Source organism: Rhinoraja longicauda, chromosome 10, assembly GCF_053455715.1.
Source record: "Rhinoraja longicauda isolate Sanriku21f chromosome 10, sRhiLon1.1, whole genome shotgun sequence".
NCBI classification, from domain to species: Eukaryota; Metazoa; Chordata; class Chondrichthyes; order Rajiformes; family Arhynchobatidae; genus Rhinoraja; species Rhinoraja longicauda.
The window spans coordinates 31,511,056-31,531,074 of NC_135962.1; the positions used below are offsets into that span (position 1 = coordinate 31,511,056).

The window sequence follows — 20,019 nt, forward strand, 5'->3', positions numbered from 1 at the left end:
TAGGCCATTCGGCCCTTCGAGCCAGCCCACCGAGCATGGCTGATCTTATGATACCATACACCTTCGTTCAGGGCATCTGGCCATGGGGGAACACCCCTTTAGTATCCACCCTACATAGTTTAATTAAGATTATTCTTCTAAACTCAACTGCTCAGCTTCTATTCATGTGTCGATATCTTCATCCTTGGAGTCAACCAAGTATGTTTTTTTCTGCACCGTCTCCAATGCAAATATTTCTTTCCTTGAACACAGAGTTCAAAACTGTTTGCCGCACACCAGGTGCAGCCTGTAAAGTTGCATCAAAACTTACTACTTTTATTCTACACGTCCATCTCAATAATTACTTGCTACATCTCCAGGCTAACTGTCAAATTACTGTTCCTGAAAGTCCCCCTCATAATATAGTTATAGAGTCATACTATATATAGTATAGTTATAGTTATACAGCGTGTAAACAGGCCCTTGGGCCTAATTCATTCATGCTTACTAAAATGCCTAGTTGCCCACAATTGACCCATATTTGTGAAGGTGTTTGGCATGCTGCCTATATCGCCCCTTCCTCCTTCCCACCCCCCCCCCCTCCCCTGTGCCCCACCAGGACTCGCACCTATTTCTCCCCTCCCCCTCTTTCTACATTCCTTCCTTCACAATTTACAACTCTTCACTCAGTCTGTCTCACACCTTCTGCTTTAATCTCTGGCTTTTGCTCCAACCATCTGCCGATCGATCCTCCACCCCCTCGCCCGTGTCCACCAGCCGCATTTTGTGCTGCCTCGCCTCTCTCCCAGCTTTCTTTCTCTCTCCTTACAACCCCCAACCCCCTCTTCCCCACCCACCCACAATCAGTGTGAAGACAGGTCCGACCCGAAATATCACCTATCCATGTTCTCCAGAGATGCTGCCTGACCTGCTGCATTACTCCAGAAGTTTTCTCTGGGCTAGTCCCATTTTGTGTAAACTAGCTTCTGCTGTTCCTTGTTTCTACTGAGTACAGGAGTTGGTGCATCATGTCACAGTTGTACCAGATATCGGTGCAACTACATTTAGTACTGTGCACAGTTCTGGTTGCCCTGCCATAAGAAGGATGTTATTACTTTGGAGAGGGTCCAACAAAGATCTACAAGGATGTTACTGGAACCAGAAGATTTTAGTTATAAGGCTGGATTTCTCCCTTGATTCCCCCCTCCCCTCCCCCTCCAGAGCATAGGAGGAAGAGGGATAGTCATAGAGCACAGAAACAGCCCCTACAGACCAACCTGTCCATGCTGACCAAGTTGGAACTCTGGGCTAGTCCCATTTTGCCCATAGCCATCCAAACCCTTCCTATCGATATATCCGCGCAAATGTCATTTAAAACTTGTAAATGTAGCCTTATTGATGACCTTGTAGCTTTTGATGACTTTATTGAGATTTATAATATCACGAGGGGCATAGAGATGGTGAATAGGCGTAGTTTTTTTTTTACTAGGGTAGGGGAGTCTAAAACAAAATGACATTGGTTTAAGATGAGAGGAAGATTTAAAAGTGTCCTTTTGTCACACATAGGGTGGTGCAAATATGAAACCATTTGCCAGAGGAAGTGGTAGACATGGGTACAATTATGATATTTATCAGACACTTGGACAGGTATGTGGATAGTAAATGTTTGGAAGGATAAGGACCAGGCAAGTGGGACGAGGTTGTTTAGGCAACTTGGTTGCCATAGAGAGTTGGACCGAAGGGCCCGTTTCTCTGCTGTTTGGCTCAATGACCCAATCATGAGCCAAAATACGTATTGTCTGTGCCGCAAATTTATTTGGCTCTAAAATTCTTGTTGAATGCCAAATACACTACATCTTCCTTTATCTAGACAAATCAACCGCTTCTTCCCTTTAGCAAAAGATAAAATGATCAAAAATACTTAGCAGATGAACAGATAAAACTGCAGCGTTATCGCATCTGCGGCACGGTGGCGCAGCGGTAGAGTTGCTGCCTTACAGCGAATGCTGAGACTTGGGTTCGATCCCGACTACGGGTGCCGTCTGTACGGAGTTTGTACGTTCTCCCCGTGACCTGCGTGGGTTTTCTCCGAGATCTTCGGTTTCCTCCCACACTCCAAAGACGTACAAGTATGTAGGTTAATTGACTGGGTAAAATGTAAAAATTGTCCCTAGTGTGTGTAGGATAGTGTTAATGTGCGGGGATTGCTGGGCGGCGCGGACTCGGTGGGCCGAAGGGCCTGTTTCCGCGCTGTATCTCTAAATCTAAATCTTTCTGTATTGTGGTAACCAGAACTGTGCAGGATACTCCAGACGTGGCTAATTAGTAGCAGAATTAAGATGCAACAGAAGGCACATAGTCTGTTTTCATTTCTGATTTCCAGCATCAATGCAATTTTACTTTTGAAAAACAGTTTGAAACTGGATTTCAAACTGCAAATCAACACTTAAAAAGCACACAGGGCTATAGCGAAGAAAAGTAGTTGTTTCAGAGCGTTTGATTTTCTGATCCAGAAAGCAAGACCTTTATCATTCATGTTAATTCACCCTGTGACCTTGTAGATCATTCGGAACTTGTAAAATTTACTCTGACCACACAGCGCAGAAACAGTTCAGTCAGAGCATGCAAGAAAGATGAATTATTCTAAGTCAAGAATCTATTATACAGCACCATAATCATCAAAAATGCCTGCCAGAAGGACAGGAAAGGTTTTAAGAGGAATCTGGGCCAAACGCAGGTAAATGCGACTAGCTTAGATGGGCTATCTTATCAGCATGAACGAATTGGGCTAAAGGGCCTGGGCCTGTGAATAACAAGCTGTAACAATAATCAAGCTGTATGATTTTATGTGTGAATAACTACAATGCATCAGATCCAAGCGGATGAAAGGTTGGAAAAAAACCATGGGCATGTAGCACAATGTTAGGTTCCACAAAATATATGAGAACTGAAGTCTCCTTATAATTACCCATCAGTTCTTGCTTTGCATTGATTTCATCCGACAACTTGCCATGAATCTGATTTCTTTCTTCCTCCACAGATTTCAAACTGGCATTTAGCTTTAAAAAAAATTAAAGATATTAAATCAAGATAGCATTGAATTTTTATATGAGTGAAGTTTCAGTTTTAAAGTTACATATTTCTGGTTATTATTTATTATTACTCAAATTACATGGATTTAATTATCCTGGAGAGTTACAGCTCCATCAAAAAGCCAGCATCAGCACAATGGGGTAAATGTGCCTTTCATTTGTGCTGTATCACTAATAATAACATAAGTGGCAGTCCTGCAAGCAAAATGATCAAAAATATTGATTAAGAAACAAGAATTAAAACAATATTAATCATTCATTCAGCTCATGACTGATGTGTACTTTCAATTCCAAAAGTTTAAATAGGCAAAGTTTAAAGATGTGCGGGGCAAGTTTTTAAAAAAATCCACAGAGAGTAGCGAGTGCCTGGAACGTACTGCCGGGCATGGTGGTGAAGGCAGATACGATGGCAACATTTAACCTGGTGACTTTTGGATAAGCACATGGATATGCAGTGGATGGATATGGATTATGTGCAGGCAGATAAGAGTTGGTCTTGGCATCATGTTCGGCACAGACATTGTGGGTCGAAAAGCCTATTCCTGATCTACACTTGTATTTGCCAACCTTCGTTGCATATTCTGTGATATTTTCACCATACAAAAAACTATCAATACTGGTTTGAGAATATAAAAAAGATCTAGTCTGAACAGCCTTTTTGAGACCAGGTTGCTGGTTTTCATTACAGGGTTTGTGAAGCAGTGCTTTCAAATATCATCAATGAACGTTCTAACTTTAATTTGCAGATTTTCCTCTTGCTCTGGACTTACCCAACTGAGGAAAGTTTCCCTCTATTGATCTGGTCAATCATCTTAAACACCCCACCTAAATCAACCCCCTACTACACTCTACAAATACAAGTTTCATCTAGGCAGCTTTCCCTTAAAAGAGAAAAATAGGAGAGAATCAGACCAGACTTTGCAACTCAAAGCTGAACACAATTCTCCAAATGCAGCATCACCAACGTCTTGTACAACTGTAATACAACCTCTCAACTTCTATACTCAATACCCTGGCTGATGTAGACTAATGTACCGAAAGCCCTTTTGACCACTCCATCTATCCGAGACACCACTTTCAAGGAACTATGTAGAGTCATAATGTGGAAACAGGCCCTTCGGCCCATTTTGCCCACACCGGCCAACATGTCCCAGCAACACTAGTCCTACCTGCCTGCGCTTGATCCATATCCCTCCAAACTTGTCCTATCCATGTACCTGTCTAACTGTTTCTTAAACGTTGGGATAGTCCCAGCCTCAACTACCTCCTCTGGCAGCTTGTTTCATACACCCACCCTTTGAGTGAAAAGGTTACCTCTCAGATTCCTATTAAATCATTTCCCCTTCACCTTGAACCTTGTCCACTGGTCCTCAATTCCCCTACTCTGGGCAAGAGATTCTGTGCATCTACCCGATCTATTCCTCTCATGCTTTCATACACCTCTACAAGATCACTTCTCATCCTCCTGCGCTCCAAGAAATAGAGACCCAGCCTACTCAACCTCTCCCTATAGCTAAGACCCTCTAGTCCTGGCAACATCCTCGTAAATCTTATCTGAACCTTTTCAAGCTTGACAATATTTTTCCTATAACATGGTGGCCAGAACTGAACACAATACTCTAAATGCAGTCTCACCAACGTCTTATACAACTGCAACATGACCTTCCAACTTCTATACTCATGTACTTGGACTCCTAAATCCCTCTGCTCTACAACACTCCCCAGGGCACTGCAATTCACTGTGAATGTCATACCCTAGTTTGACTTTCTAAAAAAAGCAACACTTCGCATTTAAATTAAATTAAATTACATTAAACTCTATTAACAATTCCTTAGACACACAGACCTAACTGAATAAGATCCTGCTGTAATATTTTATACATTATCGCTATCTGATCTTTGCTCTTCTAATGTTAGCTGATATTTGCTCATCTGATTCCTGTTGACTATTTTGGGGCCTATAGTACACCACGAACAAGATGGTACACCACGAACAAGATCCCCTTTTCCGCCCATATAACCTTACAGGATGAACTATCAGTAATGTCATCTTAGACTACTACCATGACATGCTCCTTAATCATAAAGCGACACTCCCTCTTGCCAAGTTATGACCCGTCCCCACCTCTCTTCCAGCTTTCTTTTCCATACTACAATCAGTCTGATGAAAAGTCCTGATCTGAAATGTCGCTGAAACAGAGAATGAGGTGATATGGATCACATACAGGCAGATTAGAGTTTGACTTGGCATCATGGTCGACATAGACATTGTAGGCAGAAGGACCTGTTCTTGTACTGTTTTATGTTCTAAATAGTGTTAACATTTATTGGCCAAATAATGTGATTTTAAATAGCATTAACTATGTTGAAGGTGTACTTCAGAACTGGCTGCACCTTTTGTCAACCAATTCCAGTGTAGCAGAGCTCCATAAATGTGCATAGTTGGCAGCAGTGAGGAACAAAATAATTGGAATAATCTTTCAAGTACTGCCAATCATACCAGGAGGGTTACTTCATGCAATACAAGTGCCATTAAGTGGAGCTTCAAACAAAAATGGCCAGGATATTCTTGTTAGAAACTAAGTAATCAATTGCTATAGCAAGGACATAATGCAAGTACGCTGTGCCACGTAACGTACCTTAGCAACATAAATCAAATTTTCAATCTTTTGCTTCTGTTGTTCTTCTGGAATTCCTAATAGATATTAAAGAACTTTAGAAAAAATGAAAGGTTTCCTCAGACTCTAAAAAATAGATCAACACCAACCTTCTTGAAAACAACGAGAAATCACAATATACAAAGCATGTGGTAGAAAAACATTTAAAAACTATGAAAATCACTCATTTACCAATTTGCCACTTATCAGCTTGCTGTCTTGTCTGACTAAGTAGAAGATAGGTAAAGTAGTTAAGATGGCTAATAATTCATTAGTAACCATAGCTGTAAAACACTGTGCGATGCATGACAATTCAGTTGTTTAGCTTTATTATTGTCACATGTACCAAGGCACAGTGAAAAGCTTTGCATGAGATAGCGTTGCATGCTATCCAATCAGATCAGATATACCAAACACAAATACATTAAATATAAGAAAATAACTGCAGATGCTGGTACAAATCGATTTATTCACAAAATGCTGGAGTAACTCAGCAGGTCAGGCAGCATCTCGGGAGAGAAGGAATGGGTGACGTTTCGGGTCGAGACCCTTCTTCAGACTGATGTCAGGGGGGCGGGACAAAGGAAGGATATAGGTGGAGACAGGAAGATAGAGGGAGATCTGGGAAGGAGGAGGGGAAGGGAGAGACAGAGGAGCTATCTAAAGTTGGAGAAGTCGACGTTCATACCACCGGGCTGCAAACTGCCCAGGCGAAATATGAGGTGCTGTTCCTCCAATTTCCGGTGGGCCTCACTATGGCACTGGAGGAGGCCCACGACAGAAAGGTCAGACTGGGAATGGGAGGGGGAGTTAAAGTGCTCGGCCACTGGGAGATCAGTTTTGTTAATGCGGACCGAGCGCAGGTGTCAGCGAAGCGATCGCCGAGCCTGCGCTTGGTTTCGCCGATGTAAATAAGTTGACATCTAGAGCAGCGGATGCAATAGATGAGGTTGGAGGAGGTGCAGGTGAACCTTTGTCTCACCTGGAAAGACTGATTGGGTCCTTGGATGGAGTTGAGGGGGGAGGTAAAGGGACAGGTGTTGCACCTCGTGCGGTTGCAGGGGAAAGTGCCAGGGGTTGGAGTGGTTTGGGTAGGAAGGGACGAGTGGACCAGGGAGTTACGGAGGGAACGGTCTCTGCGGAACGCAGAGAGGGGAGGGGATGGGAAGATATGGCCAGTGGTGGGGTCCCGTTGTAGGTGACGGAAATGTTGGTGGATGATATGTTGGATCCGCTGGCTGGTGGGGTGGAAGGTGAGAACGAGGGGGATTCTGTCCTTGTTGCGAGTGGGGGGAGAGGGAGCAAGAGCGGAGCTGTGGGATGTAGAAGAGACCCTAGTGAGAGCCTCATCTATAATGGAGGAGGGGAAGCCCCGTTTTCTGAAGAACGAGGACATCTCGGAAGCCCTAGTGTGAAACACCTCATCCCGGGCGCAGATGCGGCGTAGACGGAGGAATTGGGAGTAGGGGATAGACTTTTTGCAGGGGACCGGGTGGGAAGAAGTGTAGTCCAGATAGCTGTGCGAGTCAGTGGGTTTATAGTAAATGTCCGTCACTAGTCTGTCACCTGTGATGGAGATGGTGAGGTCCAGAAACGGGAGGGAGATGTCAGAGATAGTCCAGGTATATTTAAGGGCAGGATGGAAATTGGAGGTGAAGTGTATGAAGTCAGTAAGTTCTGCATGGGTGCAAGAGGTAGCGCCAATGCAGTCGTCGATGTAGCGGAGGTAGAGTTCGGGGATGGGGCCAGTGTACGTCTGGAACAGGGATTGTTCGACGTACCGGACAAAGAGGCAGGCGTAGCTAGGGCCCATGCGAGTGCCCATAGCTACGCCTCTGGTTTGGAGGAAGTGGGAGGAGTCAAAGGAGAAGTTGTTGAGGGTAAGAACCAGCTCTGCTAGGCGGAGGAGAGTGTTGGTCGATACAAATACATTAAAGTCAAATTCAAGTACAATAAATAGAGCAAAGGGGAAGAAGATACAGACTGCAGAATATAGTTCTCAGCATTGTAGCTCACCAGTTCCATGGACAGTCCAATGTCCACAATGGGGTAGAGGTGAATCAGACAGTCCCCTAACTGATAGAAGGACCAGTCAGAAGCTTGATAACAAAAAGGAAGAGCTGTTCCCGAGTTCCCAGTAAATGGATTTATTTTTCCTGCCTAACTGGGTTGTTGGACATACTCTACTAACAAAATTCTATCTGATCACAAAAGAGCAAAACACAAGGTGCCGGAGGGAATGGACAGGTGATGTTTCAGGTCGACCCCCTTGTTCAGACTGATTGTAGTGGGGGGAGTGGGTTGGCAGATGCGTCAAATGTATCAAAGGCTATATGTGAAAAGGAGATAAGAGTATCAGAAAAGGAGAGAAGATGATTGAAATGTACAGCCAAAGAGAGGAATATAGGCAGAAGGGGACAGGGGGAGTGAGGGAAAGTAGGATGGTGGGAGACATGGGTGCGCATCAGGGTGCGGGGGTAGGACAAGAGTTTTGAGGTCTCACAACTATTTACAATGCTGCCAATGATTTGATGCTCCTGCCGGACATTATTCACATAACATCCTCTTCCAAAGCGTTCACCAAATCTAACAACTATTGGCAACCTGATTTAGTTATTCAGGCAAGGTCTGAGTAAAGAGGTAAAGTTCAAAAGCAAATGGGGTTTTTTTTAAGAGCAAGGCTGAGATTCACTGTGATAATGTATCATTTGTCCGAGTTATTACCTTCTGCAGGATTATCTTCAGTTACACTCCACAATTTCATTTTCAGAAGGCAATCTGTTAGAGACTAAGAGAAAGAAGTTTTAAAATGGACATTTCGAATAACTGAAACATTTGCATTATTTGATTTCACAAGAACAAATCTTACCTTTACTTCATTATCTTTACATGCAAGAACTTCCCTTATATCCTTCTGCGATTTTACACCCAAGTTAATATGTTCAGTCAGCTCACTGTAACGTTCGTTCCATCCTTCTGATTCTTGCAACAACTACAGACAGAAATGACACAATTAGGCTAAAGGATTGAACAAGTATTATTATTCTTTTAAAGAAAACATACTGGAACACTATCATTACCTTCAAAGTATTTTTTCGCATGGAGGACCATTTGTCATTCAAAACTTTCTCTGATAGCTGAAGTACAGGGCAAGACAGAGTGGATAGAACCTTTTATCTCAGTGCTGGTGTGGCACTAAACCTGTTTAATGGAGGAGGAAAATTCTGAGGTCTGAGGATTTGGGTATTTCAGGTCCTGAGAAATGCCCAGCAAGAAATTGTACAGTGGATCTGGATTCTAACACTCAGCATGTTTAGGACAGTAAAACTGCAGGTCACGTTGCAACTTTATAGAACTTTGGCTCAGCTACATTTGGGGTAATGTGTGCTGTTCTGGTTTCCCTATTACAGGAAGGATGAGAAAGCTTTGTAGAGTTAACAGAAGAGGTTTGCCAGGATACTGCCCAGAATAGAGGATATTAACTATAAGAAGTAGTTAAATTCCCAAGGAGGGATTATTTTAATTGGAGACAACGTGTTCACACAGACATTGCAAGCTGAACAGCCTGTTCCTGTTCTATGCTCTAAGATGGTCCAGAAAATGATGGACAATACTGCACAATGAACAAAACATTTCAATCAGGTCAAAATAAAATAATTTGTAATCATCTAAAACTCATCTTCGTATCATTGTCATTACACTTGCCATTGTTGTACATACATCAGTAAACATAATTCAGAGGAAAATAGTTCAAAAACAAAGTAGCTTTTAATCAATATAGTTGATATAAAAGGTTTGGTAAAAATATATCAATCCCACCTGTTCTTTGCTTTCTTTGAGATGATAATTCTCTTCTTTTGCAGCTTGAAAAGATTCCTGGTGTCTTGCATCATTAACCTGAATTTCTTTTAATTCCTTTTTAGCCTTAAAATACAAAGAAGAATATAAGTGTTCCTTCTGCCACACCACAGCAGTGTTTTACAATTTCTTATATCCTCACCTCTTCTACTTGGGTCTTGAGGTTTTGAGCTTCATTTTCCAGCACAATTAAATTTGCTCGAATTTCTGTAATCTGGATGAAGAAAGTGCAACTAAGTCTGCAGAGAATCTATATTATAATTTATATAGTTGATCATTTTAGATATCTATACGATTAGTTAACAGTGGGTTAAAACAACAGTTGAATTATTACATACCAGATTATTTTGTTGAGACCTTGTTTGTTTTTCTCCCTCTAAATCCTGTGTGAACTGATCAATCGCTTGTCTAAGTGTGTCATTGGACTGATCCAATTTGGCATATGTATCCTAAAAAAAAGTTTTATTATTAAACTGCTCACAAATATAATTGCCAATAAATACAAATAGATCGAGAAGTACTTAATCCTAAAACTTGATTTGACTGTCTTTTGTCATGATATGGAAACAAAGATAACTTCTTTCTGCTGAAACTTGATCAAAAAGGTCCTCAATCAATATTGAACAATCTTAATTCAAGCGTGAGATTGACTTGCACAAAACACAGATGGTGGAGGAACTCAGCAGGTAAGAGCAGCATCTGTGGAGGTAATGGGCAGGTACTGTTTGGTTTAGGATCCTTTTTCAGACTCTGAAGGGCCCCAACCTGAAACACTGTGTTTTGCTCAACATTCCAGCATCTGCAGTTTCTTGTAACTCCATAAGATTTACTTCATCATTCTTTAATATAAACAATTATAAACTTTAATAACAATCTTCAAATATAAACAATCATAACAACAATCCCTATAATACACTCCCTTCCATAAAGATTTGTATTAATTTGTATTCCTTCAAGCACATATTTCTGGGCATTTAACAATATTTTTCCAGAAGCTTATTTAACAGTTTTCTTACCTGAAGATGCAACGTCTTTGTTTCTGTTGATTGTTTTAAACCAGCTGCTTCTTGAGCAGATGCTTCAAATTCACCGTACTAAAGACAAGAGGCCAACAGCGTTAATTAGGGGCAAATTAATAAATGAGATTGATCTGAATTTATTTTCATAAGGATGGAAACATTTGGAAACTATATTCGGGTGGCGTGGTGGCATTGTGGTAGAGTTGCTGGCTTACAGCAGCAGACACCCGGGTTCGATCCTGACTCCGAGCGGTGTCTGTACGGAGTTTGTACATTCTCCCTATGACTGTGTGGGTTTTCCCTGGGTGCTCCAGTTTCCACCCACATGCTAAAGGCCTACAGGTTTGTCGGTTAAATGGCTTTGGTAAAAAAAAATTGTAAATTGTCCCTTGTGTGTAGTATGTGCTAGTGTAACGGGAATCGCTGGTTGGTGCGGACTTGGTGGGCTGAAGGACTTGTTGCTGTGCTGCAACTCTAAACTAAACCAAAAAAGTAAACCAAACTGTGATTATCTACTCAAGTTAAAGATGCAGCAGCACATCAGTTACATAAATCTTAAAAAGGGTATGTTATTTCTTTCTTTAGTACTGTTGTGTAATGCTGTGTATAAATAAATACTGCATTTGTAATAACATTTAAAAGTCTGATCGGATCACAACGGGACTTAACCTGCATTTTCAGAGTTGATTCAATTCTGCCTTTGCTCCGAAGCACATTCAGTGAAGCACTATGAATCTTCTTGTATTGTGAATGTGGATAGCCATAAAAAGTAACGAATCAACCAATTTGACGACATTGAAAATATCATCCACGCATTCATTTCCTCCCGCCTAGACTACTGCAACTCCCTATACATTGGGATCAGCCAATCATCCCTGTCCCGCCTGCAATTGGTCCAAAACGCCGCAGTGAGACTCCTGACGGGTACCCGTAAAAAGGACCACATCACCCCGATTCTGGCCACTCTCCACTAGCTCCCAGTACAGTACAGAATCAACTTCAAGCTCCTCCTATTCACATACAAAGCCCTAAAAGGGCTTGCCCCCCCCCCCCCCCCACTATATCAAAAATCTTCTAACCCACTACTCCAGGTCCCTCAGGTCGGCCGACTTGGGGCTACTCACTATCCCGCGGTCTAGGCTTAAGCTCAGGGGTGACCGCGCTTTTGCGGTTGCAGCTCCTAGACTGTGGAACAGCATCCCTCTCCCCATCAGAACTGCCCCCTCCATCGACTCCTTTAAGTTCAGGCTCAAAACCTATTTCTACTCCCTAGCGTTTGAGGCCCTCTGAGGGGGCGCTGTGAACTGTTTATGTATGTGCTGTTATGTTTGTGTGCCATTGTATGTTCGTTCTTAGTACCTGAACTGATGTACAGCACTTTGGTCAACGTGGGTTGTTTTTAAATGTGCTATACAAATAAAATTGACTTGACTTGAACCATACTAAGATAATCCATTCTCACACCATTGCAGAACCAACCAACCATAGGACATGTTTGCTTGGATAGTTAAAATGTCAACAGAACAGATGGACAGGTTGTGCTTTAGCTCACAGGTCTCCAATGTTACGAAGTTGTTACTGATAACATCTATTTGCAGCACCGCTCACAGGCACTGCGCAGGATTCTGTGGCCCACATAAATTCAATTTTAATATATTCCTAGCAGAGTTACGGAGAGAATTTGCATAGGCTGGACTTGCTTTCCCGGTAGCAAAAGAAACAGAGAAGTGAGCCAACAAAAGTATGCAAGATTGAATGACATAGATAGGGGAGACAGTCAAACAGGGGAGACAGTCAAACAGGGGAGACAGTCAAACGGGGAGACAGTCAAACAGGGGAGACAATCAAACTTTTTTTCCCATGGTGGGGTATCAAATGCAAGATGACTATTTTATGGTGAGAGGTAAGAGATTTAAAGGAAATCTGAGGTGTAATGTTGTCGGGGAAAGTGGTGGAATCAAATACAATCATTACATTTAAGGGCCATTTTGACAGACACTTAAACAGGCAAGGCGCAAAAGGATATAGTCCCAATGCGGACAAAGGGATGAGATACAATGGCAAAAAAGCCATTGTGGACTTTAATTTGGTCATATATAAAGACCGTTTAGAGTAGCTGATGCCATTCAATTTCTGAAGTGAAATGAAGCAGAGTAAAAAAGTAATTTCATTATTTCAGAATTTCCCAATTTTAATTTCAATTTCAATTAGGCATGGAATGTGCACTTTGCACTGACAATAACTATAAGAAGCAAACTCAAATAAAATATGGTACCTAGGTTAATGCAGTTTATAATAGCATCATCAAAACTACGCTGACATTGTATCATTCAATACGAGTGACAATTCAAATTGTTGCAAATAACAAAAAAACACAAAACTGGAGTAAAAGTTGCACAAACCTTTTGCTTACAATTACTCAGTGTTTCAAGAACTTTGCATTTCTCCTCAAACAGTTGAGAAACTGTTTCTGCAAGTTGTTTCTCTCTCCCTAAATAAAATATAAAAATATAGCAAATTTAAAATATCAGATTGCAGGGTAAATTATCTGAATAAGAATATTACTTTTAAACCAATAGTGACTTACCCGTGTACCTTCTGCTTTTCACCTAAAAAAAAAGCAAGCAAGACAGTAACAGTTGTTCGTAGAAACAAGGAACTGTAGATACTGGTTTACAACAAAAGACAAAAGTGCTGGAAAACATGCATAGGTGACGTTTTGGGTTGGGACCCTTCTTCAGAACTATCATGGTGTGGAGGTGGGGGTGGGCAGAAAGCTGGAGGAGAGGAGGGGCAGGACAAAGCCTGCCAAATGATAGTACAAGTGAGGGGGAGTGTAGGGGGGTTGATGGGTAGGCAAAGGGCAGAGATGGAAAAAAAGGTGAGAGACAAAACGATTAAAGAGTGACAAATTGTGAAGCTGGAGGAAGGGGTGTAGGTGGGGTTAGGGGGGGGGGAAATAGGTGTAAGTCCAAGGGAGAGAGGGGGAGAAAAAAATAAAGTGGGGGTGGGGGGTAGTTTTGATAGTTACCTACAATTGGAGAATTCAATGTTCATACTCTTGGGTTAGAAACATAGAAAATAGGTGCAAGAGGCCATTTGGCCCTTTGATCCAGCACCGCCAGTCATTGTGATCATGGCTGATCATCCACAATCGTTCTAAGCTACCCAAGTCGAATACGAGGTGCTGTTCCTCCAGTTTGCGTGTGGCCTCATTCTAGTAATGGAGGAGGCCCAGGACAGAAAGTTCAGCATGAGAACAGAAATGGTTAGCAACTGGGAGATCCAGTAGGCCTTGACGGACTGAGCACGTGTTTGGTGAAACTGTCGCCGAGTCTACGCTTGTTCTCCCCGATGTTGCATCTTTTGCAGCAGCAGGGGAAAGTCCTTAGGGAAGGGGTGGTTTGGGTGAGAAGGGATGAGTGAACGAGGGAGTTTTGGAGTGTAGTCTCTGTGGAAGGCGGAAAGGGGCGAGGTTGGGGAGATAGGAACGGTGGGTTGGATTATGTTGGAGGTGACGGAAATGTCGGAGAATGATGTGCTGGATATGGAGGCGTATACTAAAGAAAGAGGACACCTCGGATATCCTAGAATTGAAAGCCTCATCTTGGGAGCAGATGTGGTGGAGACAGAGAAATTGCGATGCGGCGGAGGAAGTGGTTCACGAGCACTTAGTTGTCCAACTACTGTGAAATAAGTAATTATCACATGTAATTAAACTTACTGCTTGGCATGTCCTGTAGATGAACAGCAATGCAGTGATAATCCCCAACAGAAATGAAATCAGAAACAGCTCAGTGCGAGGACCACGTAGGTTTGTAGAAGCTCCTAGGCCTTCAGACACAGTATCCATCACTGTCTGATAGGACTGCAAGTAAAATATTGACATCAAGGTCAAGTCAATACCATATAGACTCGCGGATCTAACAATATTGAGGCTACGGGGAAGAGTAGCAGAAAAGATATTGCTAGCAACAGTAGGGGCCAAACTAAGTACATTATGAAACAGGGTTAAGGCCAATATTATCAACTAGACAATTCTTACATGCACAGGTTGTTGTAGGCATGGCAATTCTACTACAAACATTTATATCTGAAAAATATATTCAACAGGGCCAGTGGGCATGATATTCCAAGAGCATTAAAAATAGGAAGATGATTAATGGACGCGTTAATGTATCCCGACAAGCCGAGTGGCGGAAGTATCCCAGCAAGTCATGGCCATGCCCACCAGCAGAACCAGCCCTCCCGTCACAGACCAGGGACTCGCACACCGCAGACAGAGGACCCACCCAGAAGGTCCGGCTCGCCCGCAGTGGACCAGGGACTCGCTCACCGCACAGCGAGGATGAAGGACCCACTTGGTCGGCCCGGCTCGCCCTCCCAGAGTGGAAGGAGTCGGATCGAGGGCTGGTAAGCAGACTGTATGCTGCTTATAGCAGTGGAGCAATGGCGGAGGACACCAATGGCTATGCTTGGCCAGGCCGACCCCGCCTGGACAATGGGCCTTCATGGTCAGGTCAAGAACTCTGCATTTACAAACTGGGACTTGAAAATGTCACTGAATCTGGTGACTCTATACTACTGCTATACACTACTACTGCTGTACACTTGTACCGTGTCTGAGATGTATCCAAGTGCTTATGTATAGTGAAATGTACTGAATTGTATAGAAAAAATAAATTTCACTATACCTTGGTCCATTTGACAAATAAAGTAGCATTAGAAAGATAATTAAACAATAAACAATAGGTGCAGGAGGAGGCCATTCGGCCCTCCGAGCCAGCACCGCCATTCAATGTGATCATGGCTGATCATTCTCAATCAGTAACCCGTTCCTGCCTTCTCCCCATACCCCCTGACTCCGCTATGCTTAAGAGCTCTATCTAGCTCTCTCTTGAATGCATTCAGAGAATTGGCCTCCACTGCCTTCTGAGGCAGAGAATTCCACAGATTCACAACTCTCTGACCTCATCTCAGTTCTAAATGGCCTACCCCTAAATGGCTCCTTGTTCTGGTCTCCCCCAACATTGGGAACATGTTTCCTGCCTCTAACGTGTCCAACCCCTTAATAATCTTATACGTTTCGATAAGATCTCCTCTCATCCTTATAAAGTTAGAAAGATAAAAATTAGAAAGATAATTAAACAAGTGGACCTATCACATTCACAATACACTGGTGGCACAGAAGAGCACTGTGATGAAAATGTATCAAAATGTCTATGTAACTGGCAAATTAATTTAAGACATATATACAAAGTGATATGTTTCAGTCGGGAAAAATAAGAAAGTCATATACATAACAGAAAATAGATTTTCTCGATGGGGTGCATTGGCACTTGGTACTACAGATAAACAACGCAGGTAAAGAGCCATAAAAATGTAGAAAAACACATTGCCCCATTTTCAGAGGCAAAGAATTAAAAAGCACAAGAAAAAATACACCTGCAGAACTATGATTAGAGCACAGAGAATTATGAACACTGCTCTGAACAATAAACACTTTGGACAAGTTTGAGGAAGACTTATGATAACTGAAAAAAGTTCTAGTAAGTTAATCTACAACTGAGGTTAGATTAAATGGTGTGGTGATCACAAAGTGCTGGAGTAACTCAGCGGGTCAGGCAGCATCTCGGAAGGACCTGGATAGACGATGTTTTGGGTTGAGACCCCTTTGCAGTCTGAAGAACGATCCCGACCAGAAACCTCGCCTTTCTATGTCCTCCACGGATGCCGCCTGGCCTGCTGTGTTACTCCTGCACTTTGTGTTCTGCGCAAGACTCCAGCATCTGCATTTCTTTGTGTCTACAAATAAATGGTGTGGAATATTTTTTGTCCTGAAATAAATTCTCAGGGAGATGTTTATAAATGTCCCCTTGGAATGCAGCCCAAAACTGAATGAAATTTGTTATAAAACCCCTCCATAAATACAATTTGGATCATCTACGTTTGCTATATTGGTGGAAATTCCCACCACATGACGGAGTCCTGCTGGCACGCACGCACGCATGTACTTAAGGGGAAACATGATGAAGGAGAAAAGTATGTTGTCAATCTGGTGTCGTGTTGCTGATCCTTGGAACACATAGTAGTGGCGTATGATTACCTATTTCCACCTTACTCAGCACCTATTCTATTTCCTCTGCTGCTGCCCCTTAAGCATGTCTTTGTTACTTCTAAACGTTTAAGTACTTTTTGTCTGTGTTCCCAAATGACTCTGAACTGCCGTGATTGCACTAGGGACTTGGGGGCATTGTTTTTTTGTTTGCACTATAGTGTTTGTTTGTTTTTATCTTGTCAACTTTTTGTTGTTTATTATGGTGTCTACTGAGTACCATGTTTACATATCTGTTGCCCTGCTACAAACAAGAATTTAATTGTTCCGTTGCAGGGCATATGACAATAATGGTTAACTGGTCTCTGTAAATTCCCCCCCAGTGTGTAGGGAATGGATGCTGAAGTGAGAGGTGTCAAGTGTTATGTACTAACACTTCACTGAAGCAGCTTCGGGTGACTTTCACTGCTAATACTGCAATATTGTTGAATAGATGCATATGTTGAAGGGGTTAGATAAGGAAAGGACACTCCAAATAAAGATGTCATGCCAGAAGCTGGTAGAGCAGCTGCCTCACAGCGCCAGAGGCCCAGATTTGTTCCTGACCCGGGGTGCTGTCTATGTGGAGTTTGTACGTTCTCTGTGTGATTGTGTGGGGTTCCTCTGGGTGCTCTGGTTTCCTCCCACATCCCAAAGATGTGCCGTTTGTAAGTTAATTGACCGCTGTAAATTGCACCTCATGTGTAGGCGGGAGTAGACGTGAAGGTGGGATAACATGGAACTTGTGTGAACAGGTGACTGGTGTGGACAGTGGGCCAAAAGACCCGTTTCCATGCTGTGCCTTTCAATCAAAACCTCGTATCCTTTGTAATTTGACAACCAGGTAATAGAGCATCTCGTTAGCAACAGCCTGGCCATATTCGACCAGATCTCCCTGCTGCCGACACCTTTGGGCAGGGGGTGGGGTGGAAGGAGAGTGGAGGGGGGTCGGCGGAGGATGGCGTTGGAGGGGGGGAAGAGTGGGAAAGGGGGGGGAAGAGTGGGAAAGGGGGGGGAAGAGTGGGAAAGGGGGGGGCAGGGAGTGGGGAAAGGGGGGGCAGGGAGGGGGGGCAGGGAGTGGGAAAGGGGGGGCGGGGGAAGAGGAAAGAGGGGGGGGGAAGAGGGGGGGGGGGAAGAGGGGGGGGGGGAAGAGGGGGGGGAAAGAGAGGGGGGGAAGAGAGGGGGGGAAGGGGGGGGGGAAAGAGGGGGGGGGAGAGGGGGGGGGGAAGAAGAGGGGGGGGAAGAAGAGGGGGGGGGAAGAAGAGGGGGGGGGAAGAAGAGGGGGGGGGAAGAAGAGGGGGGGGGGGAGTGGGAAAGGCAGGGAGGGAGTGGGGAAAGGGGGCAGTGCCCAGTGCCCAACCCCTGGGACCGGCGCCACCAACTACTTGCCGGCCGGGAGAGCGACGTGGTCACAAAACCGTGGGCCATCGCCTCGCCAGCAGCTGGTCCGTGAGAGGCCGCGGGAAGTGCACTCGCCTGCCCGCTCGCCCGCTCCGTCAGTCGGGACGTGGGGCCGCCGGGCGCCCCGGGTCCGCTGCCATCTTCAAAGCGCAGCCTCCGCTTCCGAGGCAAAGGGCACCGTCCGCGGCCGCGCCTTCCGGCCCGACGGCAACAGCGGTGAGGTAAACAAGATGGGGGGCCAATGTGAAGGGCAGTGCGGGGGAGGTCATTTGGGTGAGCAGGTGGGTATAACGGGGAAGGGGGGTCAAGCATGGGACGGGGGGTGTAATGTGGGAGTGACTGGGGGGCTCAGCCTCAGCATAGAGGGGGGGGGGGGGGGGGGGGGGTTGCAATGGACCTGTAATGGGCCTGTAATGGGAGGGGGTGTAATGTGGGAGTGACTGGGGGGCTCAGCCTCAGCATAGAGGGGGGGGGGGGGGGGGTTGCAATGGACCTGTAATGGGCCTGTAATGGGAGGGGGTGTAATGTGGGAGTGACTGGGGGGCTCAGCCTCAGCATAGAGGGGGGGGGGGGGGGTTGCAATGGACCTGTAATGGGCCTGTAATGGGAGGGGGTGTAATGTGGGAGTGACTAGGGGGCTCAGCCTCAGCATAGAGGGGGGGTTGCAATGGACCTGTAATGGGGGGCAATGCAATGGGGGTGGGGGGGCCGTAATGGGTATAATGCGAGGTGGGTAAATGGGAGTGAGGTAATGTGGGCATTGGGTGTGCATTGGTTTATTGAGGCGTGTTGGGACTACTGGAAGGAATAAGGGGGGTAAGGGGATGACCTAGGCCCTCCATCATTCTTCCGCTCGGGGCTGCCTTTCCTGGATTAATTGATTGGAAGATACAGCATGGAAACAGGTCCTTTGGCACACCAGGTGCACGTCAATCACCATTCTCACAAGTTCTCAATCATTTCACTTACACATCCACTCCCTACACCTAGGGGCTATTTGCAGAGGACAATTAACCTACAAACTTTCACATCTTTGAGATGTGGGAGGAAAACGGAGCACCTGGAGGAAACTCAAGTGGTCACAGGTAGAACATGCAAACTCTACTCAGACAGCACCTGAGGTCAAGATGAACCAGGGTCTCTGGTGCTGAGGCAGTAGTTCTACCAGCTTCGCTGCTATGCCACCTTCTTCGAGTTACTTACGGTAATAATTATCCACACACTCAGTAAATCACCTACAATGGCTTCCTTCCAGCAACTTGTGCCCAATTTGAAGACACAGGTGTGCAGTTGCTGGAATCTGGAGCAAAACACAAAGTGCTGGAGGAACTCAGCAGGTCAGCCAGCATCTGTGGAGGAAATGGACAAACGACAGTTCGGGTTTGGACCCTTCTGCACATTACGTCTAAAATTGGAGCATGAATGCAAAGCTGAGGACCTCGCAGAGAACAATGATATTGCTAAGAGTTGTGTTCAGTTTTGGCTGAAACACGATATCTAACATGTGTGGACACGATAAGAAGAATCTAAAAAGGATTCAGTTAGGGAATGGAGGTATATAGATCTTGTGTCAGCAGATGCTAGTTTAGTTTAAAATCGTGATTGGTGGCTGAAGGGCCTGTTCCCACGCTGTTTCTCATTTTAATGGACTCTTGCTTCCCTAACATTTCTGGGGAGTTATTGGTATCTTTTTCATTTGGTTAATTACTCTGCCATTTTATATGTCTCTCATATATTCTCCCATTTCTGACCATGAGGTGCCTCTATTTGTTTTTACTATTTTTTTTTACATACTTTTAAAAGCTTTTACAGCCTTAATGCTCCTCCCAAATCTACTTGTAATACTCTAGGTTGAGGTTTATTATTGTCACGTACAAAGGTACAGTGAAAAGTTTTGTTTTGCATGCTATCCAATCAGA

General features: G+C 44.2%; 1 protein-coding gene across 6 annotated transcripts in view; it reads right to left on the reverse strand.

Annotated features, from left to right (window-relative positions):
* The window catches only part of mia2 (MIA SH3 domain ER export factor 2), a 56,828-nt gene that overhangs the window by 24,133 nt on the left and 12,676 nt on the right, over positions 1 to 20,019 (reverse strand). For all 6 annotated transcript variants that reach the window (XR_013547738.1, XR_013547739.1, XM_078406584.1 and 3 more), the window contains 11 exons: positions 14,330 to 14,473; positions 13,193 to 13,214; positions 13,008 to 13,096; positions 10,603 to 10,680; positions 9,925 to 10,035; positions 9,729 to 9,800; positions 9,548 to 9,652; positions 8,598 to 8,720; positions 8,453 to 8,516; positions 5,711 to 5,766; positions 2,948 to 3,038 (listed from right to left, as the gene is read on the reverse strand). Coding sequence is in view for 4 of the 6 variants with exons in the window: in XM_078406584.1 (XP_078262710.1) it covers positions 2,948 to 3,038; positions 5,711 to 5,766; positions 8,453 to 8,516; positions 8,598 to 8,720; positions 9,548 to 9,652; positions 9,729 to 9,800; positions 9,925 to 10,035; positions 10,603 to 10,680; positions 13,008 to 13,096; positions 13,193 to 13,214; positions 14,330 to 14,473 (955 nt within the window). In the remaining 2 variants the exon portion in view is untranslated. The remainder of the gene's footprint in view (positions 1 to 2,947; positions 3,039 to 5,710; positions 5,767 to 8,452; positions 8,517 to 8,597; positions 8,721 to 9,547; positions 9,653 to 9,728; positions 9,801 to 9,924; positions 10,036 to 10,602; positions 10,681 to 13,007; positions 13,097 to 13,192; positions 13,215 to 14,329; positions 14,474 to 20,019) is intronic.